We start from the raw sequence: 27308 nt of genomic DNA on the forward strand, positions 1-27308 counted from the left end.
AAATGTAAACTTATTATTGGAATAAAGTGATGTTCACGGGAAGATTTCAAAGTTCTAATTACTGAATTAGTATGGAGTAGTAACTACAAATGAAAAAGATTAGGATATAATTTTTCCTACTGTGACTGAATTCTCTGCAACTTTTTCTGAAGATATGTAATCAGGATTATCAAGGCAATTCACATCATCGGGTAAATCAGTATCTGGTATCCACGTCCCGTGACAATTCTTTTTGTTTTTGCATGGCGTTAACCTTGTTTATTGGAGTTAAACAGCATTTGATTGTTCAAAGTTTCATGAATGAGCACAGGTTAGTTTGTAAATTGAAGATGAAGAGTTTAAAGTTTCATTCTATTTTTTATGACAAATATAATTCAACTTTAATTATTTTTATTCTAATTAATACATCATTAAAAGAAATCTTTTTCAATTAATTGAAATTCCATTTTAAAATTAAGCTTGCTTATTCTTGATATTAAACCTGAATTAAAATATACTCTTAATTGGTTTTGAGCCCAAAAGTTGGTTTGGTTTTGAGCCCATTGAGCCCAATGCGCACCCCTCCCCCACACGAATCCCTTGACTCCCGTTCCTTGCCTACACAGTGACACACTCACAGAGACAGCATCAACTCTTCTCTCTCTGAGAGTCGGGCTGCAAAGTGAAAATGCATTCAGTGGGGTATCGAGCGAACGCATTGCTGACCTTCGCCGTCACCATTCTGGCTCTTATGTGCGGCATGGCCTCTCTCTCCGACAACTTCAATTCCCCCTCTCCCTCCGCCCATGTCCAGGTATCTATCTTTTCTTTCCATTTGCATTTCTGCTTTAGGGATCCATGCCCCTTCTCTTTACTCACTCACTCTATGCAGGTCTTGAACATCAACTGGTTTCAGAAACAGCCCAACGCCAATGACGAGGTAACTTATTCATCTTTCATTACACTCAATGTCTACCGTTTTTACAATCTAGGTTTCGCCCCTTCTAATGCCACCCTTTTCCCTCATTTTTCTTCTTTACTTCTCAATCTCACTCTTCAACATCTTCAATTACTTTTTTTCTCTCCATGCCTGCACAATCTTCATGTTTTACTTCTGATACCCAAAATTCTGCCAAATACTCTTTGCGTCAAATTGTATAGACTAAAACGGATTAAGAAAGTGTACACTTGTGAACTGAAATGAGTAATCTCCAAGTGCAAAGACTAAGACGAACAAATCTGGCACCAAAAGTGATGCTGCTCATATTTTGAATTGCACATTTATGATATCATGATCGTGATATCGTATGTCGTAATGAACATACTGTAGTGCGTTTGGATGACCAATTACAAAATTGATTTTGAAAATTGATTTCGGTTAAAAGTGACATTGAAGTTTTTGTGATTTATGTTTGGATGTTTTGTTGTATAAACAAGTTTGTAGTAAGACTTGGTTTAATTTTATTTTATCAGTGCAAAAGCTACCTACAGTTGCTTCAATTAGGAATAATTATGGATCCAGAGTTGTTGTAGAATTCAAAGTGAAACAGCTTGCATGTAATTTCTTTCTGTGTTATTCAGAGGTCATCTTTATTCGTTAATTAATTTCATGTCGAAGCCTTTGTACTTTTGCAGGTCAGCATGACATTGAATATATCAGCAGATTTGCAGTCCCTTTTTACATGGAACACAAAACAGGTTCTTCCCTTTAATTTTGATTTTTAATTCCAAGTGCTTTGTCTTTACTCCATTTGCCTCTCAAAAGTAAGAAGGATGTTCTTGGTTGGAGGAGCAAGAATGAAAATTGATAATGTTTTCATGTCTTGTCATATTATCAACTTTGCCCCTGTTTTGGTTGAATTTATTCTGGAAACGTTACACTTCTCAGTGAGAGCTTTTAGAGAAAGTAAAACATTATTTCTTCAACTTGATCCTTACAAAATGAGTGTTTGTTTTCTTTTCTATGCCTCCCAACATAATGCGTGTCTTAATGTTTAAATTGTCTTGCCTATTGTTATATCGGTTTAATTTCATGATATATATCTAATATTGCCCCCTTTTTTTTCTGTGTACAAAATTGTATTTCTGTGGAAACTTTGAATCTGCTTTATTTTTCCTGCCCATGAGATTCTTATTTCTGACAATTTATTATTCATTTTGTATGGTTGCAGGTTTTTGTTTTTCTTGCTGCCGAGTATGAAACTCCTAAGCATTCCTTGAATCAGGTATGAGCTGATTTGTTTGTTTGTATCTGCATTTGAAATATAATTATTTCTATTATAAGTTTTCCAGCTCCTTTTTATAACGGAAAAAAACAGAAAGAGGCCATAATAATGGTGTTAGATTTTGTTTATACAATTCATGTCACTCAGATAGCTTGCGTGCTGTTTATCTCCCTTCTTGGGTATATGTTGTGTCATGAATGTTGCTTAGGTTCTTGAATTCCATTTTACAGATATCTTTATGGGATGGTATCATACCCTCTAAAGAGCATGCTAAGTTTTGGATTCATACATCAAATAAGTACCGCTTCATTGACCAGGTACACAAATCTAAGCATGTTTTATGACTAATATATGATTTGCTTCAGATTTCTTTAAGCCTTAATATTTTTATTTTTTAATGTCCAGGGAAGCAATTTGCGCGGCAAAGAATATAACCTGACTATTCATTGGCATGTTATGCCTAAGACTGGCAAAATGTTTGCAGATAAAATAGTCATGCCAGGTTTCAGATTGCCAGAGGAATATAGATGATGTCTTGTAATGTTAATTCTCTAGCTGTAACTGTAACCTTTTCTATGTCGATGATTAGTTCAAAGAAACTAGAATTATGGAGATTGTGTTTTGGAAAGTGAAATCAATAGCGTTTGAATGAATACCTAAACATTAGAAGTTTGATTTTAGTCTTCAATTGTCTCTTGAGAAAGAAAGATATTTAGGTAGTGTTTGCTTGGAACTTTTGAAATTGTCAATCAATTAGAAGCGATAACTCTGCCTTGAGGAAGAAAATAATAGCTTTATTGAGGTGGTTTTTTCATAGCAGTTGGAAATTTATACTAAGCTTTACAACTTTTGAAAACGAAAGCATACAGACATAAACATCATTTCACTTGATAATCATTGTTATAAAATTACTTGCATCCAAAATTAATATTAAAGTTGCACTGATTCAATTGGTAACCTATATTTTAGGTGTAACTTGTTAAGATAAAATCTGAATTGTCGAAATTTTATTAAATGGTTTTGATTTGGCCGGTTGATCCATGAAATCACGTAGCTGTCATGGATAATAAATTTAGCTTTAATTTGAGTGACTAAAATTTTGACACTATAATCTGTTATTTGAAATAGATAATTAATTGTAAGAAATAGTTATATCATTGCCAATTTGATAATGGTAATTGGCACGAATTCTTCGTAAAATGAAGTAATGTTTATTGTTATATAATTTGTGAATTTGTGAACGTATTTTAAAAGTGAATATTATTCTCATAATCAGAATTTTTGTTTGATAATCTTTTGACTCGTACATAATTTAATTTTTTTGGAATATATATGAAATGTTCATGGTACAGACAAGTAGGCTAGTTGTCATATTTTTGTTCCATTCGAGTTGAACTATCTAATAATTTACTGAAATTAACAATGCCATACTTATTTTAACCATATTATCAATAAAAGAGAAATGTCATATATACAAATAATAATTTGTTGATATTATTTCTCTCTTTACTTCTCTTTATCACATATTTGGTGATAATAATTTGGTGAAATGTCATATATACAAATAATAATTGCTGTATATAAATAACATTTTTTGATAAAACTATATATTATACGTACCGTTTCGGCTATTGACACAAAATTTTCCTCAATTTTTCATTTATTGTTTAGCAGCTCGTTCCATTTTTATTGGTTGCTTTTTCAGAGTAGAAATGAAATGTAGAATTAAATAAGTATACGCTGCCTCTCGATATAAAAATTGTGTACTCTCTCTGTTATTTTTTTTATATAAATTTTAAGGTAATTAATAAATTTAAATTTATAAGTAAATGTCACTGTATAATCAATAAGTGATTATATTGTTTGTTCAGATATAAATACTTTGCCTTTATATAAAAAATACTTCACCTCCATGGGTCGTGAAATTACCATTTTGTTCTTATCTTCTCCATTTATTTATTTTTTCTTCCTATACCAGTCATGCATCCCCTTTGCAAGTTCTTCTTGAATAGAGTTCCATTCCATGCAGTGGTTTCTCCCTTGCAAATGTAATTTCTCACTCCTTCAAAGTTAACAAACTCTTTGTCCAATTAAGTTTTGTCTTATTTCAGAAGCTTACCTTAATAAAAATAAATAAATAAATAAAAAAACTCATTTCGAATCACTCCGTCAAAGTTAACAAACTCTTCATCCAATTAAGTTTTGTCTTATTTCAGAAGCTTACCTTAATAAAAAAACTGATTTCGAATTGAACAATTCTAAATATTTTCTTTTTTATATTGTATTACTAATTGTATTCCAAGTTTTACATTGTATTTTGGAATATGCAATTTGGAACACAATCGACAGTATTAATTTGTATTTTTATTTTACATTCCATAATATGATTTTATATTTTCAATTGTCATCCGGAATGCATTTTTTATTACATATAATAGGTTGTATAATATGAAATATAATCCATAATATAATTTCTAAATTGCATATTTCTTAATATAAATTTATAGTTCGAATTGGGTCACCTATATTGTATTTTTTAAGGTAAAATATGTATTTAGTATTTGAACTTTGCACAAAACTGAAATTTATTACCTTTCGAAACTTTTATATATTTTGGTTTATAAACTTTCAAAATAAATAATAGAATCATTTTAATCTAATTACATTGTTTTTTTATTCTGCATTTCATGTTAACATTTTAGTTATTTATTTTTAGTTATTTATATTATTTGACACGTTTTCATTTCAATGTCAACTAAAAAATGTGTTTACATATTTAACGTAATTCAGCTAAAAATACTATATTCATTCATTTTTAAAAAAGTTTAGACACAAAATTTTATCAAAATTTCAAATAATGATGAAATTCAATTTTAGATCCAAGTTTAGAGACTAAAAACGTATTTAACTCTATTATTTATTTTGAATTTTATATTATACATTATGTAATAGAAACTTGTATTTTAGATTATACATTTCAAGAATAAAAAAATATTGATATTTAATGTTCTAAACTGTATAATCTAAAAAGTTTATAAATTATACAATTCAGAAGTGAAACATGAAATCTAAAATTATAAGATAAATTTGAAAATTTTAAGTTTATAGATGAAATCACAGGGTGCAAGAAGAATTGCCCTTATTTTGTTTTATGTTTACACTGAGTGGGCTGTTAATGGGCCTTCCCGAAGAAGCCTGAAAACGCCATTTTTTCAACATTTCAGAAATGGGAAGTCAGCGATTCATTTTCAACCATTTATTAGTTTCGGGTCGGGTAAAACCCAAATCGAGTATCGGACCACTCTACCCACCACCCACCCAAATCTGAAAAACCAGTTCCTTCTTCACCATCAAACTCACTCACATCGCAGCTTCAAAAACCGAAGATTCCTTCGACGATCTGCGACCCTCGCTGTTGCATCCCCATCTCCCACTCCAAACAAAGCCATTTTCTATCGAAACAAAGAGAAAGCAAGTCAGAAAGTAAAAAAGAGAGAATGGGGTTTGGTTTGTTAGCTTCGAAGGCCCTCAGGCCCACCTCGAGGCACCTCCTCTCTTCCCAAAACCCTACCATCTTCCTCCGAACCATCGTCTCCAAGCCTCAACTTTGCAATCCCGAGGCCTCCGCCGCGCAGCCGGTACAGCCACCACCCGTCGATCTTCCGCCGCGGACTCCGCTCGCCGGCGCGCGCGTCCACTTCGCAAACCCCGACGATGCCATCGAGGTCTTCGTGGACGGTTACCCCGTCAAAATCCCCAAGGGAATGACCGTTCTCCAGGCCTGCGAGGTCGCTGGCGTCGATATCCCGCGGTTCTGCTACCACAGCAGACTCTCCATCGCCGGCAATTGTCGCATGTGCCTCGTCGAGGTTGAGAAATCGCCCAAACCTGTCGCCTCTTGCGCCATGCCCGCTCTTCCTGGTTAGCTCATATCGTTTGTGTTAGAGTGATGATTTCGGTGTCTGTTTTGTGATTATCCTCTATGATGATGATTAAGATCGTTAGATTTTGATACTGTTGGTGATTCGAGTGATTATATGTATGGTGACTTATTTTAGTTTGATTATTTGAGTCTGATTTCCGCTGGATACAATCTTAGATTTGGCATTCTCGAACTTAGTTGTTGAGTTTCAGGTTTCTTGATGTTGTTCAGTTTTCTAATTCGTTGGAATAGTTGTCAACTTTGATCGGTTGATGTCGTATGAACATTATAGTTTGTGGATGATGGTGATGCTCGAGAAAGTCGATTGAGTTATATTGAATACATCATTTAGTCGCCAGCTGACATTATATATGCGTTCTGTAATATGCATTGACCTTTTAAAATTTTGTAGATAACTCAGACAGAAATTTGATTATATGACTTTTAAGATAGTTAGGTTAGAACTCAACAAACTTGTTCTACATCACAATTTATTGCTCATTTTGCTGTTTTTATATGAAGTAGTTTGTGCACAATTTCATTAGTTTAGTTTTTTTCTCTCTTTTTCCTTATTTGCACCGGAGCGTATTATTATTTTTTAAGTTTTAATTTTAAATTTCTGACATTTGGAGGAAAAATCATAATTTGCCAGTCGATTTTGCTTGTGGTGTCTTCGTTTTCTTGATCAGATATTACTTTATTTATATTCATATACAGTCACACGCACAAAAACAGATAAGCATCCTTGGATTTTGTTTAATGAAGTTTTTGACCTGTTGTTGCTATGATTCTTGTTAAAGATGTAGTCTAATAAGATAAGATGTTCATCTTTAGGGATGAAAATTAAGACTGACACACCTGTGGCAAAGAAGGCTCGAGAGGGGGTGATGGAGTTTTTATTGATGAATCATCCATTAGATTGCCCAATTTGTGATCAAGGTGGGGAATGTGATCTTCAGGATCAGTCTATGGCATTCGGCTCTGATCGCGGACGGTTTACTGAAGTGAAGAGATCTGTGGTAGATAAAAATCTTGGACCTCTGGTGAAGACTGTGATGACTCGGTGCATTCAGTGTACAAGGTCAATATTGGACTAAACTTTATTATATTTACCCCTGCAAATCTTATTATTGTGAATGCAGATTTCAGTATTCTGTTTTCCCCTGCAAATCTTGCTACTGTGAATGCAGGTTTTAATATTTTATTTTTCCCTGCACATCTGCTTATTGTGAATGCGATTTTAATTAAAAGCTATACATTGGAGGTTGTGTTTATGACTTTTTTCCTGTAAAAAAACTATGAAATACTTTGATCTATAGAATGTTTATTTGAATAGTATTCTTGTAAAATTTAAGGACCCTCTATGTTGCATAACTCTGTTTCAAAATGAAATACTGTTTATGACGTTATGATGGTTAATGACAAAGTTCACGGTTCAATTTAACTTGCATATGCTGAAAGTGGCCTTTGTGAGTAATAATTTTGTCTGATTGTTTTGTTACTTTTTGCTGTCAGCTGAGGACCATCTTTGGTTTCTTTTGTTTCTGCTTTTGACATTTGGCATGTGTTGTTAATGTCTGAAACCCAACCTTTGACATTTTAGAAACTCTTCTTGCTATCAGTTAAATTGCCTTGGTAAACAATGTTGTCTGAGTGCTTGAAAGGCTGGTGGAATGTTTCTTTCTTGCAACAGGTGTGTTAGATTTGCAACTGAGGTCGCTGGGGTTCAGGATCTTGGCATGTTAGGTCGTGGCAGTGGAGAAGAGATTGGGACATATGTTGAAAAACTCTTGACAAGCGAGCTTTCTGGAAATGTCATAGATATCTGTCCTGTTGGAGCTCTCACCTCAAAACCGTTTGCATTTAAAGCCCGAAATTGGGAGTTGAAGGGCACAGAGACTATTGATGTTACTGATGCTGTTGGCTCCAATATTCGAATTGATAGCAGAGGACCTGAAGTAATGCGCATTGTTCCTCGTCTAAACGAGGTTAGGTTTTCTCATGGAAACATTTTTGTTGAACTCTGTGTGATTGCTGCTTCTTTGTGGTTTTTGAAATTATTTAATTTCTGTACGAAAAACCATTTCCCCGTTTTTGCTGGTGCTTGAGAAATACTTCTCCCATGTTTTGAGTTTGTTTAGTAATAGAATTGTTGCTCGTAAGCTGATTAACTTGATGGGAACTGATGCACACCAAAACAATATAATGATGTTAATACAGTATGTGTAGGGACTGAATTATATACTTTTTAAGCATTAAAACTATAAGAGGTAAAGTTTGTACAACTATAAGGAATAAATGAGTTATTAAACCTAGAAATAAGTTCAATGATGTAATATTGAAAATTAAAGAAGAAAAAGAAAACCTTAAACAAGGACTAGGTTGGCTAGGTCTACTAGAGATCGGAACTTGTTGAGAAAAGAACAAAAGAAACATCTTTCTCTTTCCAAACGATTGGAAATGAAAGAAATAGTGAGTTTATTCAAGGTAATTGTGTACTTACTAAATATCGTCTCAATTCATCCTATTTCATACTATCGATGATGTTCTAAAAATTTAACATGATCTTGTGAGATCAAATAAACCACTAAATGGTTTTCTGATTATTTGTCAATGGATAACCATACTTTCTACTAGGAAGAGTTTACACCTAACTCACTTTTACAAAACCAGCCAGTAAAGTTAAGTTTGTTCCCACTTATATACTGTAAATTGGTCTTAAATAGTGTTGATATGAGATCTCTAACATATCCCCTTCAGGCCGAGGCATGGACACCTTATGCGTAAGACTAGACATTTTGAGTGGTTTGATAGTGAGTAATAAAATAGGCCCAACAAACCTTGTTAGGATAGACTCTGGTATCATATCATGAAGCAAGTTTAAGTCCAACTCATTCTCACAAATCGGCTTGTAAGGTAAGATTTGCCCTTACTTATATACCGTAAATTGACCTTATCTCCAATGAATGTAGGATCTCCAACACTTTCAAAATAAAATATTGATGTTTTAACCTATATGATATTACATTACCATTCATAGGTAGTTACCTTACTGAGATAATTGACTGGTCTTATTATTTTGGTAGCGGGTAGCTGGAGATGTAAGGTTTTCGTGCGATTGTGCTTTTGACTTTGACTAAATTGTTGTACAATGTTAATGTATTTTTACTGCAATTAGATCCTCTCTTTTAATTTTTATGGTAGGGCCATGCAGAGAGAGCATGCTTTACAAAGTTTTGTATGCACTGTACTAGCCACACTACCTGTGATTCAAATAATTTTGTGCCTTTCTCCATATTAGCATTTCATATGAAAAGCTCACGTGAGAGAATCCAAATCTGTGTTATCATTTAAGAGAATCCTTATTGTAATTACATGACCGACCAGTGAGAATCCCCTGTAACTGCTGATCTTTTGGAACCAAGGGGTTTCATTTATCATTTTCTGGATTGAATTTATAGTTCTTACATTGTTTTATATTTCTATGCTTTGGGAAAACTTTGCTCAATTACCAATGGGAAAATCGCTCTCTTCTTTTTTCTTTAACAAAAAACCATTCTCAGGGAGAGAAGAGGTTGGTTTCTGGTCTTAGTTTTGTTATTTTTGAAGCTTGAACTGCTTGCCCATTGCAGGATATAAATGAAGAATGGATTTCAGACAAAACCCGCTTTTGTTATGATGGTTTAAAGAGGCAGAGGTTAAATGACCCCATGGTTCGTGGTCCTGATGGACGCTTTAAGGCTGTTAACTGGCGTGATGCACTTTCTGTTATAGCAGATATTGCCCACCAAGTTAAACCAGAAGAAATTGTTGGAGTAGCTGGGAAACTTTCTGATGCCGAGTCCATGATTGCCCTAAAAGATTTCTTAAATAGGATGGGGTCAAATGATGTGTGGGGTGAAGGCATTGGTGTAAATACTAATGCTGATTTCAGATCAGGATATATTATGAATACCAGCATTGCTGGTCTTGAAAAAGCGGATGTGTTCCTATTGGTTGGTACCCAGGTATTTGTCACTATCTCTAATTTATTTTAATTGATTCTCTGTATTTTAACGTTACAGATGGTCATATAGTTCCTGTGTATAGACTATAGATTTTCTTTCGGTACTTCATCTCATAATGATTTAACAATCCACTGATGTAAATTCTAATTATTCTCCAGCTTCTTTTTTTTGTTTTCATATTTTTTTTTACTTGTCAACAAAATAGGAATCCCATGTTTTTGCTTTTTTCCCATAATAGTATTCTATTCTTTTGGCGCTTCTCTTGGATACCTTAAATCCTCATGATACTCTGACAACAGCTATGAGAGGTTGGTCTGAAGTTTTACAACGACATTCTGCTTTGGAAAATGAAATTTTCTTATCGTTGATTTTTTTTTTTGCAAATATCCTGTTTCTGCGCTGGATTTGATTTTGATAAATGTTGTTTTGATTGGGGGCCTTTTATGCCAAGGAGGAGCTTTAGTTTTCAACCCTGTAAACTTTTTGAAGTATTGTGTTTTGACTTGGCTCGTCTACTGGTTATAGATAGAGCTTGGGATCTTCTATGCAGGCATAACCTTTTGTCGCTTCTGTGTTGTCTTTAATTATCTTGTTTGTTCATTCTCAAATTTGCAGCCACGGGTAGAAGCTGCTATGGTTAATGCCAGAATACGCAAGACTGTCAGATCAAACCAAGCCAAAGTTGGGTACATTGGCCCTGCTACTGATTTCAACTATGACCACAAACATCTTGGTACTGACCCTCAAACACTTGTTGAAATTGCTGAGGGTCGCCACCCATTTTTCAAGACATTATCAGATGCCAAAAACCCTGTTATCATTGTTGGTGCCGGGGTTTTTGAGAGGAAGGACCAGGATGCAATTTTTGCCACTATTGAAACCATTGCACAAAAGGCAAATGTTGTCAGACCTGACTGGAATGGCCTCAATGTGCTGCTTCTCCATGCTGCCCAGGCTGCCGCACTTGACCTTGGACTTGTTCCACAATCTGAGAAAAGCCTCGAGTCTGCAAAATTTGTATATTTGATGGGTGCTGATGATGTGAACTTAGACAAGATCCCAGATGATGCTTTTGTTGTTTATCAAGGTCACCATGGTGACAAAAGTGTTTACCGTGCAAATGTTATTTTGCCAACGGCAGCATTCAGTGAGAAGGAAGGGACCTATCAAAATACAGAAGGATGCACGCAACAAACGTTGCCTGCAGTTCCAACCGTTGGTGACTCCAGAGATGATTGGAAAATAATTCGAGCTCTGTCTGAGGTGGCAGGAGTGCGTTTACCCTATGATACAATTGGGGCTGTTCGTGCCCGAATCAGGAATGTAGCCCCAAACCTTGTGAACGTGGATGAGAGAGAGCCAGCCACATTGCCATCTTCACTGAGACCATCCTTCACTCAGAAGGTAGACACAACTCCATTCGGGACTGTAATTGAAAATTTCTATATGACTGACGCCATAACCAGGGCATCAAAGATAATGGCACAATGCAGTGCTATGCTGTTGAAGAAGTGAAGCATGGGTTTTTTTATTTTTTGGTTTCAATAATGAAGATTCACGTTTATCTATCCTGGCCGTGCAAGACTTTGCTTGCAAAAACTTATTGGATGTTGGAAGTAGTATCCAATAAATGAAAACTAGGATTTATCTGTTCCATTTGTAATTTGCGGTGTGAAAGCACCAGTATTTAGAACTATTGCCGTGTACAATTTGAGTTATCCTACTGATTGTGAAAGATTTACTCGACTAATCCATTTTCCATAGTCAGGAAATGCAGATATAAATTTTATTGCAATTTATTTACCTTTGCTGTATGCAAGGATGAACAGTTACCCAAGTTAAATTCAACGTATTAGGTTACCGGGGTAAGAAGAAAGATAAAAGGGACGAATTGAAAATTCAGTCGAAACTTTCAAGTCACCTAATGGAAGGTTACATAGGGGATTTGGTAGAAAAAAATTACCGGGTTCGATCGATACAAATGGCACTTTACGCAGATTTATGGTTTTTTCTTTTATTTTATCATTTGTCTGAGTTCATGACTTGGACTGCATCATCCTCTAACATATTACTACTCATTGTTTATGGTAGACAATTCAGTGAAGCTCTACATTCTCAAAATATCACTGTTTTTGTCAGTTGTCTTGTTTTTTCATGAATTATTTGCATTTATAAGACACAGCAAGAACATCTCATCAAATATCAAAGAATTTTGTTTTTTTATATTGTCATTTAATTATATTTGTTACATATAATAAATGTGTTGAGTTTATAATAGTTATTTTGAAAATTATACTTCAGATAATTTATGTGAGTAATTCTGTAGAAATAGTTATTTTAATAACATGTGAAAATTAAACTCGAGCAGTTCTCTCTTCAGAAGACACGTTTGACATACAAAATGGAACCATACTAGAAGCATAAACATTCCCAAACCTTCTATAATTTTGTATTGTATTGCATCAGATTTATCTTTTCCATAGCATTTGCAGTAGCAACACACTGCAACACAACGAATCCACGGCATGAAAACATGACGCAGGAGTGCCAATGATCCTATTTTTCAGTCCTGGAGGTGACGAGAGTTACTTCTCCACCTTTGAAAATGAAGAGATACCTGTCTGATTATATGCGGTGTCCCAATTCTTGCCATCAAAATGTCTGATTTCAACATGGGTCAATGTTCCAGGGTCAACACATCTAAATGTAACTGCGACCCCATCTGGATTCGAGCGTGGATAATAGAAGGAGGTTATGCCACAGATTTTACAGAATGTGTGCTTTGCAGTCTGAGCGCCAAAAGTGTATGTTGTGAGAAACTTCACAGAATCTCCCAAAAGCTCAAATTGGTCAGCAGGCACAATGAAGTGAGTATTGCCTCTCATGTTGCAGTTTGAGCAGTTGCAATCCCATGCCACAACACTGGAAGGAGCAACCACTTTCCACCTTACACTCTTACAATGACAACCTCCACTGTGTGCCACTTTTTCAGCATCCATTTCACAGTTCTCAACAGCTGGTGATTATGATTGAAATGTTGGCTTCTACGGTCACAGCTTCCTGTCAACTATAGTTTGTCATGCACAAAGACCAAGTCAAAGAAACAAGACTCAGATTGGTATCAGAACTTAAAAATCAAGTAGGGAACAAGTTGGAATCATATCCATAAATTCAGTAATAAATAAATTCTGGGTTTGTGACAAATCATGTTGCTAACAAATTACACATTTTGTTTCCAAAGAAAGAGAAAGAACAAGGTGGGGGGATTTTGCAAATCAAAGTGAGGAATTCGATGAGGCTCACATAAATTAAACATGGACTTCTATTTTTTAGATGAATAAATCTTTGATTTAACAAAATGAGAAGAACTAAAGATTTTGAAATATTATTGTGCAACTCAATCAGGTTTCATTCAAAGATCTACAAAGTATGCACATAAAAAATTCAACTTACAATCACATTAATGTTGAAACTTATTGTCACATACTGCAAGCGTGTTTCCACTGAGACAACTATCTTGAACTGAGGCAACAATAGTTTTACCTCAAACTACGACAACTCAGCTTCACGCTTTCAAATTTTGCATACACACAAATCAATTAATCACAGTGGCGGAACCGTATTTTGATACCAAACTAAGGAAGAACTTCCCGTAAACATCTCGCAATTGTTTGAAGCCACAACCAGCCACCCCTCCCCTCATTTCACCTCTTAACCTCTATAAAATATTTACAAGAACTTTATGAAATTTCCAACTACCCACTAACCCTAGGAAATGAAAAACTATGGAGAAAGCGTTGATGGTCTAAATTTAGAACAAACGAGGAAACATTGATCAAAGTGCACGCAAGAGAAAAACAAATCAGCTTAGTTCGCAAAGGTATTGATCAAGAAAAGGGAAAAGTATTGAGAAATACCGAAAAACCCTTTGCAAGAAGCAAAATTAAATCAAAGATTCTCAAAACCTTTTCACGATCGCGTCAGATGGGTATTAAATCAAAAAAATAAATGAAATATGTATACCAGTTATATTGTCTTGCAGGTTGTGACTTGGGCATGTCAACTTCAAATTCGAAAAACTGTATTCAACTTACTAATTTTCTTTTGAAGTAACAAAGGCTAAATACGTCAGAATCAAATATTCTATTATTTTGTATTCTGCTTCATACATATCTATATGTTATCTTTTTGGAATATTATTTTTTAATAAATTTTTATAATACATACGTGACAGTAATGGATAAAAAAAATTAATGTAAATTGAAAAGGAAAAAAAATTAATGTGTTAAAAAATTAAATTTTGCCAAAATAATATAGTCCTATTTTTTTTTTCCTTTAATAAAAAGGACATCAATTTCCAATAACTAACACCTATTGGTAGAGCGCTTGCTAAATAAGGAAGATTCATTTATCTTTAATCTCCTCAAATCACAGTCTCAAGGCCCAAATCCATGTTTTTTCTATACTGTCCGCCAGTTTATACTTTCAAATTTCGGATATAATTTTCTTTTGGAAAAAAATTGTTTAATAGATTAAGTGGCCGAGACACATTCCTATATCAATATTTTCTTCATACTTTATATTAAGTATAACACTTATATCAAATATTGAACCATCATTTTATTGATAATTATTAGAACTAATAATTAAAACATCTGTCATTGTTAATATAGAATTTTAAATATTTATTTAAGTAATATTATTTATGCATCTTAGATAATTCTAAGTTTTGTTAAACTTATTGTTTATAATTCATTCATTGACACCTTCATACATTACTATGTTCACTATTACATGTTTACAGCACAAAAGTCGATTTTGTCTCTTTATTTCTCGAGATATCATTAGAATTTGAAGTTGGGTCTGACCCTCAACCTCCAGATTTGAGGCTACTGCTTCCCTCACCCCAATAATTACTATCTGCACTACTGCACACACATCAGTACTAGGAAAAGACTCAGCCATCCTTCATTACTGCACACACCACACATCAGCTGCAAAGGAAGAAGAGAGGGAAGAAAAAGAATAGAAAATGCAGAAAAAAAAAAAAACTCGTTTTGGAAAGTTTTTATCGGAACATGTATGATCCCAAAAACTCTTTAAAAACACAATTCGTATAGGTGTTTCGAAAAACTTGTTCCAAAAGACAGGGAAGTTTATTTTGAAAACTTCATTATGAAAAAGTTTATTTTGAAATATATCTCATATGTTCCAAAAAATTTATTATGAAAACTTATTTCAGAAATTTCTTTCCTGAAATTCTATTATGAAAATTTTGTTCCAACTTTTTTTTTCCAAAAGATTCCAACATATGTAATCTGAAAATCACTTTTTTCAAGGATAAAATAGCTATTTTAAAATTTTGAAGGGATGCACGAAGAAAATGTGGGGTGCAGCAAGTAAAACCCAAATTTTTTTTCTTATGCGTTGGGCTAAGTACATCTAGATTTTTTTTTCCTCTGTCCGTTGTGGTAATTGATTTCGGCATACTGATTCGTAGAGAGCTAGATAAATGTTACATGAAGAGGTAGAACACAAATTGTTGTATTTCACTTTCCTAGGCAAAGCTAGAACATCCACTGTAACAAGGATGTGAGTAAACACAAAAATAAAAGCAAAAGTAGAAAAATCATGCTAAGAAAAAAAATAATGAAGTAAAAAAGTTCAATTTCTGGAGTTAAATTTATTTTATAATTATACAACACCTACATACATATTTTATACAATTTTATTTAGCAGTGTTTTTTTTCTTCTTCTAATTCTTGCCGGTTTTTTTTTTACTCCGATCCGTGCAATACATTAAAAACATCTTTTATTTCCTCTTATTTCTTTCTTATCTACGGTTAAGAATATAAATGTGAGTCTAAGTCTCACCTTGGCTAGAAATGAGAAAGTAAAGATATAAATAAGTGTGAATCTAAGTCCCACATTGGCTAAAAATGAAAAAGTAGAGTATTATATAAGAATAAAGACCCATAAACCTAATAAAAACCTATAAATTCATTGCCCTAAGGGTTTAGGCTGAGAGTGGTGTCAATGTTTCATGTGGTTGAGCTTCGATCTTATTGGTGTTTGTTTTCCTCAGTAATACTTCCGAAAATTTTAGGTTGAGAGTGATGTATATTTTATGTGATTGAACTCGGGTCTTATTGGTGCTTTTATAAATCTAACATCTACTTCGTTTATAAACAAGGCATGCAAAATATATAGTTTATGCTGTGCAATGCATGAGATGAAACTTCATTCATAGTAATAACTAACAGCGAGATACTCTGAAACGTACTCGATTCGTTTCAGCTGTTGTTGTCGTTGATGTCCCCATGCACGTGTCGATGTATAGATTTTTTGTGAGAATATTTAAAGGTGTAGATTGTGTAAAGTTTAAGATTTGTGTCCTCATACAATTAACCATCTTAGATTCTGCAAGCTCTTGCCGTCTTCAGTTGTTCCATTTCTTTGCCCCAACAAGAGGAGAAAAGTAGGTGTTCCATGCATTACTGCTCAACACCAATTTTCGTGCCCATATTTGGAAGTTCTAAGCTCTTCTTTTCTTTCTTTCTTTATTGACCAGAAGAAATAAAACGCAGAGATTTTCAGTTTGAAACTTGCATTCCTAAATACAATGAACCAACAAGCTGCTATACATTTACAAACAAAATCTATTGTGGACCTTTATGTTCGCCAGTTTTTAACCATTTAAAAGGCCACGCGAATTATACTCCAATATATTTTAACAATCTAATACATAGTTTTTAAAAAGGAAAACAGTGACAAATACATAAAATTTAATACATTAATTATTTAAGAATCAATGCATTTAATCAGGCCTTCATATTTTCAATTGCCTCCTTCGGGGATTCACTTTCACTCTTTGTTGATCTCAGTGATGCCTTCATTCTCTCTGACAAAAAGATAAATAACAGTGACAAATACAAGTCTTTATTTCTGAGCAATCACTTGTTGTATCTCACAGTACTGAATTTTCCGGAATTGAACTAACTGTGTTCTATTTACTTATTCTGTGGCATTTCCTAAAATGGTTTCACTCGAATTTCATGCTTCATATTTTTTTATTTGGTGCTCCCCTTGCCTTCTCTGTGGTTAAAGGTCTTCTTGTCCATTTCTTTCTCTGTACCCCTCAACACCATATATAATTTATTGGATATTGATTCACCGTGGTTTAATGGGTACTTAGAATAGGCTTTAAGCTAAAATAATATATTAATAACATCATATATCTTGATTAGAATATATAATTTTCACTGAGGGTAAGAAAACACATCGTAAAAAAACACTTATTATGATAAATATTCTGACATTATAATTGTATAAGTTATAAAAAATACACTCTTTTTATAATGTCAGAAAAACATGTCATAGTAAATAGTAAATATGACTTATTACTACGACAGGTATTTGAGTAATAATTATAGTAAATTCAATTTAATATGACAAGTATTTGGGAACTTGTCATAATAAGTGAATATGATAGGTATACCTAAGATAAAATTATTTAATTTTAAACAAAATTTGAAATAAATTGGACAAAAATAACGAATATAGAAATCAATTGAAGATAAAATATTGGTCTTCACACATGACGCAACTATTAGATCGACACATGGACCTTTTTTTTAAAATTAAAATTAAAAAGTAAAAAAAATTATAAAGTAACATGTGACAGTCAGCGTTCATTACCGTTAATTATTTAAACAACGTTAACAAAAAATGACTAAATTGAACAAAATTGACAAAAATTTGGACCTATTTAAACAAATAAACAATATTAGAACTAAAATAACAAAACTGAACGAAAATTGGGATAAAAAGATTTTTTAACTTTTTTTTAAAAAAAAAAAAGATAAAATGATTTCATAAATAGTGTTGCTTAAAAGGTGTGAGGTTAACTTCAATTAAATTTTATGATAATGTTGTAACTATTATCTCTTTCAACTTCGAAGAAAACACTATTTGACATCTTCAAAAGCATTCAAACAGTAAACTCGACTAAGATTGATAATAACAATAATGTAGTATTGAACATTGTTCACCGTCATTGAATCTATCATACCCAATACCAATTAGGCTGCATCACTCTATATAAATCTCTCTTGACAAAGTTTGCTCTAAAATATAAAATACAATCACTCTACTTCCGAGAAAAGAAGTTAAATTGTAAATTATTTTTGAAAATTTTCTGAATAAAAATTTTGAATTTATGCAAAAATATGTTTTAACTCACAGAAATTATTATTTATAAATTTTTTTAAGAAATTATGATTTGTTAGCAGTAAGTAACAGTTGATGATTTTGCTTTTGTCTAAAGATAAGAAGAAAGTGAAAGAAGGATGGGTTGGGGAACAAGTCCATGTTGTTTGAGGAGGTTGTGAAACAAATCACATGCCAACCCAAACACTTCCTTTGGACCACATACTCATGCCATTTTTAGCTTCTACTACCTCACTCATCACTTTTCAATATTTCCATTTATTTAACTAATTTTATTTCAATCACTCAACTTCTTTTCATAAATATCCAAACAAAATTTCGTTAACATTAATTAATGTTACCCAATACTCCTAAATTGGCTGTAATTGAACTTTTATTCACTTCGTATATAAACAATCTCATATGTTTAAAAGTTGAGATCAAACATTATTTTTCTTTTTTAACCTTTAGAGTTAAAAAAAATCCATTAATTATAATAATTAATTCTAATAATATTGTCTCGATAGATTTAAATTTGAAACATTACTCTAACGTACAGACAATTAAAATACTTGTTCATATATATTAACTACTATTTTATCATTAAAAATATTAATTTAATATTCAATTTTAGTTTGAAACATCTAGCGGTACAAATTTCTGTTCATGATGTCTGATTCTTTATAATCAGAAATTGCAAAAGAAATTAAATTATTAATTCATGGTTGACCCTGGTCCATGATTGTGACCATTCATTATTAATTCATTCACCTTCTTTCTTTTCCATCTCTATCTCAAAAATCGACTTACCTCAATCCTCCTTATATTTCACGTTTTATCATCGCTTTATTGCTAATTATTTTCTAAATTATATAAATAAATAAATAACTTATTCTAAAAAATAAAGTATATCTGAATGATACTTACGTTTTTCTTAAACATCCTCTGTCAATTGAAAGACACTATTGATAAATGATATGGAGTGTTATGCAATATATTAATTAATTATGATTTTTTGTGATGTCCCACGAGATATCTGGTGGTCTAAGTTTGTACAGAGCAAGAATTTATGAGTGGAAATGGCTCTCTTCAAGCTCATCCAAAGACATAAAACTACCTTCGTTGACTTATTCAATAATTATTTATATATCCAATTTCACTATATGTTTATCATTTTTTTTTCTTTCTTTCCTATATATCTATGGAAAAATACCATGTGCTTTTAGATCATCCGGTCTAAATAATTAACCTTCATATAATATATAATTAGAGTTGTTATTTTTTTTATAAACTAAGCTTTTTAAATATTATTGCATAAAAAAATTATGTGAAGATATATGTTGATACAAAACTATATATTATACAAAGGGTCCAATTCCGACCTACATGGCCAATTTCAATCATTGAGTGGGTCATGTCATGAAACATTTTATTTTTACCAAGTAACAGTATTCCTCTAATTCCACTATTTCTTTCTGGGATGAGAACAAGGCTATAAATGACATGTAGGTGAATTCTGAAAAGATGTTTTTACAAAACTTTTCTGTTTGAAATTTGTTTGGTCAGAAAGTAGGAACTCTATTATCCAAACCCTAATGATGGGTTAGATATATAAAATAGGTTAGTTAGTTTTAAATATATGACCTTTTAACATCCATCCAAGACAATAAAGTGTTTTTCATTTTTGTTTCAGTTATTTTGGGGTGTAATTTTAGGATTATGAAATAAATGTAAATGAGGAATATAATTTGTGATATTGTTATCGAAAAAAAAAATGATAAAGGCAACGACTAATGATGGTTGATTCTTTTTGATGAAAAATTCATTAAAATCACAAGAAATAGGATTGGTCAATTTTTTAAATAAAATTAATGGAACACTTTATCTTGATATATTGTATAACATTGGTTAAGTTAAGAAGATATATATTTTTTTAAATTACGAAGAAATAACAATGAAAAATATCAGGAAAATATGTTTTCGGGGGATTATGAAATTAAGATAGAAGTTTTCAACACGTCTATTATAATATTTGCACACTAAATTGAGAAAGTAGCATGAGTGAAAAACGGGTCAGTCTTATCTGTTTTGACCCGTCCAACTTTTGATCCGTCAAAAAATACTAGGTCGGGCTGAGTTGCACAATTCAACGCGTTCTGTTTTAGGACAAACTAGTGGGCTGGCCTGTCAAGTTTTATTTTATTTTAATTCTTTTCATTTTCTTTTAATTTTTTTAAAATTTTTGTTTATATATATATATATATATATATATATATATATAAATTTTAAACATAAAAAGTAAAAAAATAATAAAAAAACGGATTAGCAAATTATATGGGTTAAACCACAACGGGTTGGCGGATTCGAAATTCCAACCCGATTTGCCTTTTTTCGGACAGGCTGGTGTGCTAATTCGACGAGTTTGACTCGCTTTGAAATCCCTAGAAAGCAATCATTATTTACATTTTCATCTTTTAATGTGAGATAATGATACTTTAATTCACTTTTTTTGAAGTGATTGGAGTAATGGTGGGTTAAAATTTGATAAAAAAAGTGGATTAAATTATTATTATTCTTTAATATGTACTTTTTGTTTAATTAAATTTCAAAATTTTCATAATTTTAGACATTAAGTAAGTTTTGATTAAATTTTATTAGTTTATTAAGTATTGATTTTTTCAAAATGAATTTATGTAATTTGATATTTTTATTAACTAAATAATATAAATATTATCTTACTTGTTTTCACATATTAAAACGTGTAAAAATATGTGATTAATATAAAAAATCATATAAAACAATAAATAAATTTTGTTGATGCTTTTCATTTTATTTTTAAGTATGTTTTAAAATAAAAGAGATGAAAAACAGCTATAATAATGTCAAAAGAAATATTTATATTTTACTCTTAAATTATATTTTAAAATTAAAAAATAAATTAAAAAATTAAATTTTGTCATTTATAATCACGTAACTGTCATTATTAATATATTATTTTAATATATACTAATGTAAATACATATGGATAGCACTTGTGTATCCATGTTTAAAATATATATAATATTTTATTAATGTTCGATGATATTATAATATTATAAATTATTCGACTACTTATTTACATTGTTTATTTAGTTATTTTTGTTTGACTATATTTGCTTGACAGATAGTCAATCGCTTAAAAAAAATTATAATTAATAATCAATACAACTATGGTAAAATTTGAACTTTAAGAAAATAACATTTGTTTTTTTCTTTTACCATGACATTGTTTTGTATATTTGTCTTAAACTTTTATCTCAATCCACCTACGAAATCAAAGTTATTTAAAATATACATCATCAAACTCTTTATGATTAAATCATTTTCAGTCTTAATTGTCAAAACCAATTTTAAGTATTCAAAAGTAAGCATAAAAATAGATTAAAGAAGCTCAAATACATATTAAAAGTGTGTATAAATTGTATTTATAAATGTACATACACAGCTGCAGCGCAGTTTAATTTGACCGCTTTATATTTTTATTAGGAATTAAACAATGGGTTGGCATGGTAACTTTGTTGAGAACTTTTTGTTACTAATATCAAATTTTTAGAAATTAAAAAGTTTGAATATTAGATTGACACTTTCTTATATTTCTATTTCTTTATTTAATATTTTTTATTTTTTTTAGGATTGCTTATGACTATATGCGACTAATCTTTGCTTTTTTATGTTTGCGGCATAACATAGCCCATAGATACGAATTGTTTATATTAGTCTTTCTTGTTTTATTCTATACTTTGATTCTTCTCTTATTAGTTTATACATATCAATAAGATATTACTTTTCTGCAAATATTTTATTAGTAATTTTAATCTAGGTATAATCAGACAATATTATTTTAATAGAGACCAAAAAATTGTATTATAATTAGTTAGTTTGACGTTTTATATGATTTTGCATAACTTTTTTTTTTTTTTTCATTTGCTCTCCGGTGCAGACCAAGTGTCGATTACATTCTTGTTCGTTTTGTTGATGCCATTTTCACAATGAAATGTTAGTGAGACTGGGGACAATCTCTAACAGGTGATTTTTGGTCAAAAATGTTTTTATATGACCCGTGAATTAGTTTTTATGCATTCAAATGTGTTTGGGAATTTAATATCTCCAACATCATTTGTTTGATGTTCACTGAGTATTCAGTTTTGCATTCAATTAATTATTTAATGGTGTATGTGGCTATTGTATTTTGTTTCTTTATCTACATGCATTGTCCACTCAACAATCTCTACACTCGAATGACATGTGTTATTTCAATTGAATTATTCTCTTGCAAACTTTATTCTGAATAAACTTTATATAACTTTTAATAAAATTGAGCAAACGTTTGTATGATGAGTATTAAATACATTTTTGTATTTTCCTGAAATTGTTAAGAATCTAAGTGTGAGTCAAAGTCTCGTATTGGTTAGAGATGAGAAGAGAAGGTAGAGCATTATATAAAGATCAAGATTCGTAAATTCATTATCTTAAGGTTTTAGATTGAAAATGATGTCAATGTCTTATGTGGTTGAACTCATATTTAATTGATGCTTGTTTTCTCTAATAAAACTTATTCTTCTATAGACTTAACAACTGGTATCAGAATCGATGGTCAAAATCGACTAAGATGAATAAAGGTTAGGAATAACAGAAGATTTTTTTTTTTATTTTAATGCTATTTTAAACAGGACAGAAATTTTGTAAAAAAATGTATATTTACCGAGAAGTAACAAACAATGATATAATTTTGGTACAAGATAGTTGCCTAACTTGCTTCGCCTACTGATGATTAGATAGCTATCAATCTAGATGGTTGTTTTACGTAGTGACAAAATATTAAATAATTTGAATGCTTTTGTCGGATATTTTTTCAAACGCATGCATTGAAACGGGAGACATAATCTGTGAGCTGTACAGAGTAAGATGCAAGTAAACAAAATTTGCTGATTAAAAAAAGTAAACAATTTTTATAATGTGACAAAATATGCAAACATTTTATGGAAAGAAAGTTATAGGATTTCCAATTGGGACAAAGGAATTTGCGGCTCAATATTTTAGATAACAATTGATTCACTGTTTTTTACTCAGAAGTAGACAATTTAATGAAGATAACAAATGCTTCAAATCTCCTCATAATATCCACATTGTTTATCAGATTGTATGCACATGCACTTATACTATACATTCGCTGTTTTTACTTGCACCGTCTTGTTGTGTGTAGTTGTATTTTGATTCAATGAATTGGTTTGCATCACATTTGCATCTTCATATAATTGTGAAAATTCACATCATCTTCGCTAATTCATAATAATGTGTTCCAACTTAACTAATGAAGAAGGCGTTAGATAAATATAGGGTTTTGATTTAAATATAAAAATATTTTTTATACATTTATGTGTAATTTTTTTGGAAAGGTTTTTAATTATTTTTTATTGAGTGAGTCAGCAAAACCCTTTTGGATTACGATATAGGACTAACCGAAATAAAGAAATGAAGCATTAAGTAATAACTTGCGGAAAGTGTATGCTTTATGAGCTGGGATCAAACCACTTATAGAAAAATAGGGTTAAATAAGTTTTGGTAAATCTAAAATGAGTCAATAATAAAATTCACACTTTCAATTTATTTTCAGTATTTTTAATATTTAATAAACACATAAATTTAACATTGATAACTATTTTTGTCACTTTTAAGTTAACAATATTAATATATTAATTTTTATTGATAATTTAGTATCACGCACCAGTATACGTATATCTACAAATATTTAAATAAAATAATTGTATGGCAATATTATTAATTTAAGAATAGTAAAAATATTTGAAAAATAATAAAATTGTTGTTAAAACTAAATTTACATATATTCGTTAAAGATTAAGTATTAAAAATCGAAGTTAGAAACCTTAATAAAAAAAGTAAGTGTAGAAAATATTTTGGCGGGGATGTAACAGTTTAGTATTGTTTCTTTTTCACTCACTGAGGAGTTGACCACCCAAACAAACATCACCTTCTGTCGTACCACTACAGTGACAAAATGTTGGGTTACCCACTTCTTCTTCCAAGAACCGGCTGTTCTTCACCAACATCATATGTCACCCTCCTTCTTACAACAAAAATATTTTCTTCTAATATTTTATCTAATCTTCCAAAATTCACACACCACTAACTTCTTAAACTACTGAAATATATTATGTGTTTAAAAAAATATATAATATTAATAATAAAATTAAATTGGATAGGTGCATATGTTAAAAGAAGCAAATACTAGAATTGAGCATAATTGAAATAAAATGTATTTAAAAAATAGTGAGAAGTATGGGAGCGTAATAAAGAAGGGGCGTAAAGAAAGATGATAGGACAGATACCCCCTTCACATAAATGAAATTATAAAACCATCTGAGCAAGACACACCTTCCAACTTTAAATATCTCACCCCAAATTTAATTGGGTGGGATCAAAACATAACGTAAGATGCAGAGATACATACACACAGATAGATCTCAATTTCCCAAATAGAATTACAACATACACCCCACTCAACCCATCAAAACGCGTCTTCTTTTTCCCTTTATTTCTTCCCTTCCTCCCTCTATATATATGCAACACACCGTTACAACCTGCGATGCCATTCTCTCCTACAACAACATCATCATGCCTCCAACACTACTCTTCTTCTTCTTCTTTCCTCTTCTCTCCTCTGCACAACTCAACCACACCTCATTCTCACTCTCTTTCCCTCTCACTTCACTCCCTCTCCCCACCAACACCGCCTCCAACATGCTACGCGACTCTCTCATTGTGTACACAAACCGCACCAGAAACACCACGCGACTCGTTTCGCCTTCTTCTCCCTATAACTACAGGCTCACCTTCAATTACTCCATGGCTTTGATCGTCAACCTTCCCATTGGGACCCCGCCGCAGGTTCAGCCTATGGTCTTGGACACCGGAAGCCAACTCTCCTGGATTCAGTGTCACAAAAAACCACCCAGGCTGCCTCCTCCAACGGCGTCCTTTGACCCTTCTCGCTCCTCCACTTTCTCTAATCTCCCTTGTACTCACCCCGTTTGCAAACCGCGGATTCCCGATTTTACCCTCCCCACCTCCTGCGACCAGAACCGCCTCTGTCACTACTCCTACTTCTACGCCGACGGTACCTACGCCGAGGGAAATCTCGTCAGAGAAAAATTCACTTTCTCCCGTTCCCTTTTTACCCCTCCTTTGATCCTCGGCTGCGCCACGGAGTCCACCGACCCCAGGGGCATTTTGGGAATGAACCGTGGACGCCTCTCATTCGCTTCACAATCTAAAATTACCAAATTCTCCTACTGCGTTCCCACCCGAGAAACCCGACCCGGATCCACTCCAACAGGCTCCTTCTACCTGGGCCACAACCCGAACTCTCTCCGGTTTCGGTTTATCCCGATGTTGACTTTTGCTCAGAGTCAACGTATGCCAAATCTTGACCCCTTGGCTTATACCGTCGCCTTGCAGGGGATAAGAATCGGGGGCAGAAAACTGAACATTTCGCCGGCGGTTTTTCGCGCCGACGCTGGCGGGTCGGGTCAAACCATGGTTGACTCCGGATCCGAGTTTACTTACCTCGTTAATGAGGCTTATGATAAGGTGCGGGCGGAAGTAGTGAGGACTGTGGGGCCAAGAATGAAGAAGGATTACGTGTACGGTGGCATTGCGGACATGTGCTTCGACGGGAATGCGATTGAGATCGGACGGATGATAGGGGACATGGTGTTTGAGTTCGAGAAGGGCGTGGAAATAGTGATTCCCAAGGAGGGGGTTCTGGCTTCCGTGGAGGGTGGGGTCCATTGCGTCGGGATTGGCAACTCTGATAAATTAGGTGCGGCCAGTAACATCATCGGGAATTTCCATCAGCAGAATCTGTGGGTGGAGTTTGATCTCGCCAATCGCAGAGTGGGTTTCGGTGCGGCTGATTGTAACAGATTGGCTCCATAGAGGGAAACCCTTAGATACGTAATGGTGCACGTACCTTACGTGTGTCAGCTGTAGGTAATTAGGGATTTTGTACGAAGGAAATATCAACGTGTCACGTGTATGAGGAGTGTTATACCGGTGAGATGATGATGATAATGAAGTTGAAACTGATCACACGGTCCAAGAGCGATGAAGAAAAAGAAAGTTCTGCAGCTGTTGCCATGATGACACCAAAACGTGGTTCGTTTAAGATCGACGTGTGGGGCTGGTTTTGGAGTATGTGTGAGGAAGCCACATAAATATGTTGTTCTCTGTAATATGAACGAGACCATGACACATTGTATATATACGAGGATTAATTAGAGTATGTCTATTATAAATTTAATATTAATATATATATGAACCATTGGTTTGTTTTTTTTAAATATAATGTTATATATACTATATTGCGAATGTCCTCCTCCTCTTGAACCTTTTAGGCGTTCATAGACAAAATTACTATAAATACGAAATCGCTTTCGGCAACCCTGGAACGCGTTTTAGTAATAATTTGTTTGGCAATGCAGGCGTAGTTTTAAAGCACATTAAAGAAGTAAAAAAAAATGTGTATTATTGGTGATTAATAAAAGGAAATGAATTATCCCATCCAATAGAAATGGTTTTTGTGTGTTTGGTTCAAAATTTTTTGTTTTGGTAATTAAGTTGGGAGGACCATGAAGAAGTTATAGAGTGGCGGTCTTAAGGTTTGAATGTGACACCTGGTAGCATTCATCACACAATGTTGCAACTTGCAATTGCTTTCTCATGTCCAAAACTTATCTACTTCAAAACAGTTGTCTCTCTATTTCGAATTCAAATCTACATCACACCATTCATGCAATATCTTTAACTGCTTCTTTTAAATCTGCATTGCCTCAATATCACTACTCAACTTTTCTTCACCTTTCACATATATGTTTTCATTAACGAGTGTTAAGTTAAGGACCACCCTTT

General features: G+C 32.7%; 4 protein-coding genes across 11 annotated transcripts; 3 read left to right on the forward strand and 1 right to left on the reverse strand.

The window, feature by feature from the left end:
• Positions 1 to 585: 585 nt before the first annotated feature.
• On the forward strand, positions 586 to 2884 carry LOC114177920 (signal peptidase complex subunit 3B-like). The gene is made up of 6 exons (XM_028063527.1): positions 586 to 793; positions 872 to 919; positions 1615 to 1677; positions 2151 to 2204; positions 2435 to 2521; positions 2610 to 2884. The coding sequence occupies exons 1-6, from the start codon at positions 668 to 670 to the stop codon at positions 2733 to 2735; spliced, it is 504 nt and encodes a 167-aa protein (XP_027919328.1). The 5' UTR covers positions 586 to 667; the 3' UTR covers positions 2736 to 2884.
• A 2658-nt stretch (positions 2885 to 5542) lies between these two features.
• Positions 5543 to 11883, forward strand: EMB1467 (NADH-ubiquinone dehydrogenase). The gene is made up of 5 exons (XM_028059075.2): positions 5543 to 6125; positions 6961 to 7207; positions 7820 to 8114; positions 9759 to 10133; positions 10749 to 11883. Exons 1-5 carry the CDS (start codon positions 5702 to 5704, stop codon positions 11646 to 11648), a joined length of 2241 nt encoding a protein of 746 aa, XP_027914876.2. The 5' UTR covers positions 5543 to 5701; the 3' UTR covers positions 11649 to 11883.
• A 568-nt stretch (positions 11884 to 12451) lies between these two features.
• LOC114174712 (carbon-sulfur lyase) lies at positions 12452 to 14273 on the reverse strand. Of its 8 annotated transcripts, none has more exons than XM_028059561.2 (2): positions 14157 to 14273; positions 12452 to 13200 (listed from the first exon to the last, which is right to left on the reverse strand). In XM_028059561.2, exon 2 carries the CDS (start codon positions 13130 to 13132, stop codon positions 12719 to 12721), a length of 414 nt encoding a protein of 137 aa, XP_027915362.2. In that variant the 5' UTR covers positions 13133 to 13200; positions 14157 to 14273; the 3' UTR covers positions 12452 to 12718. The 8 variants fall into 8 exon arrangements, with proteins under 8 accessions (XP_027915362.2, XP_027915392.2, XP_027915378.2 ...); XM_028059591.2 differs by having other exon boundaries at positions 12452 to 13193; positions 14157 to 14259; XM_028059577.2 differs by lacking the exon at positions 14157 to 14273 and adding an exon at positions 14051 to 14147.
• A 10553-nt stretch (positions 14274 to 24826) lies between these two features.
• Positions 24827 to 26745, forward strand: LOC114195574 (aspartic proteinase PCS1-like). Its single transcript, XM_085674901.1, has one exon. It carries the CDS (start codon positions 24960 to 24962, stop codon positions 26334 to 26336), a length of 1377 nt encoding a protein of 458 aa, XP_085531027.1. The 5' UTR covers positions 24827 to 24959; the 3' UTR covers positions 26337 to 26745.
• The last annotated feature ends 563 nt before the right edge of the window (positions 26746 to 27308 follow it).

Source organism: Vigna unguiculata, chromosome 1, assembly GCF_037176805.1.
Source record: "Vigna unguiculata cultivar grain cowpea cultivar isolate G323 ecotype 2 chromosome 1, ASM3717680v1, whole genome shotgun sequence".
Classification (NCBI taxonomy): domain Eukaryota; kingdom Viridiplantae; phylum Streptophyta; class Magnoliopsida; order Fabales; family Fabaceae; genus Vigna; species Vigna unguiculata.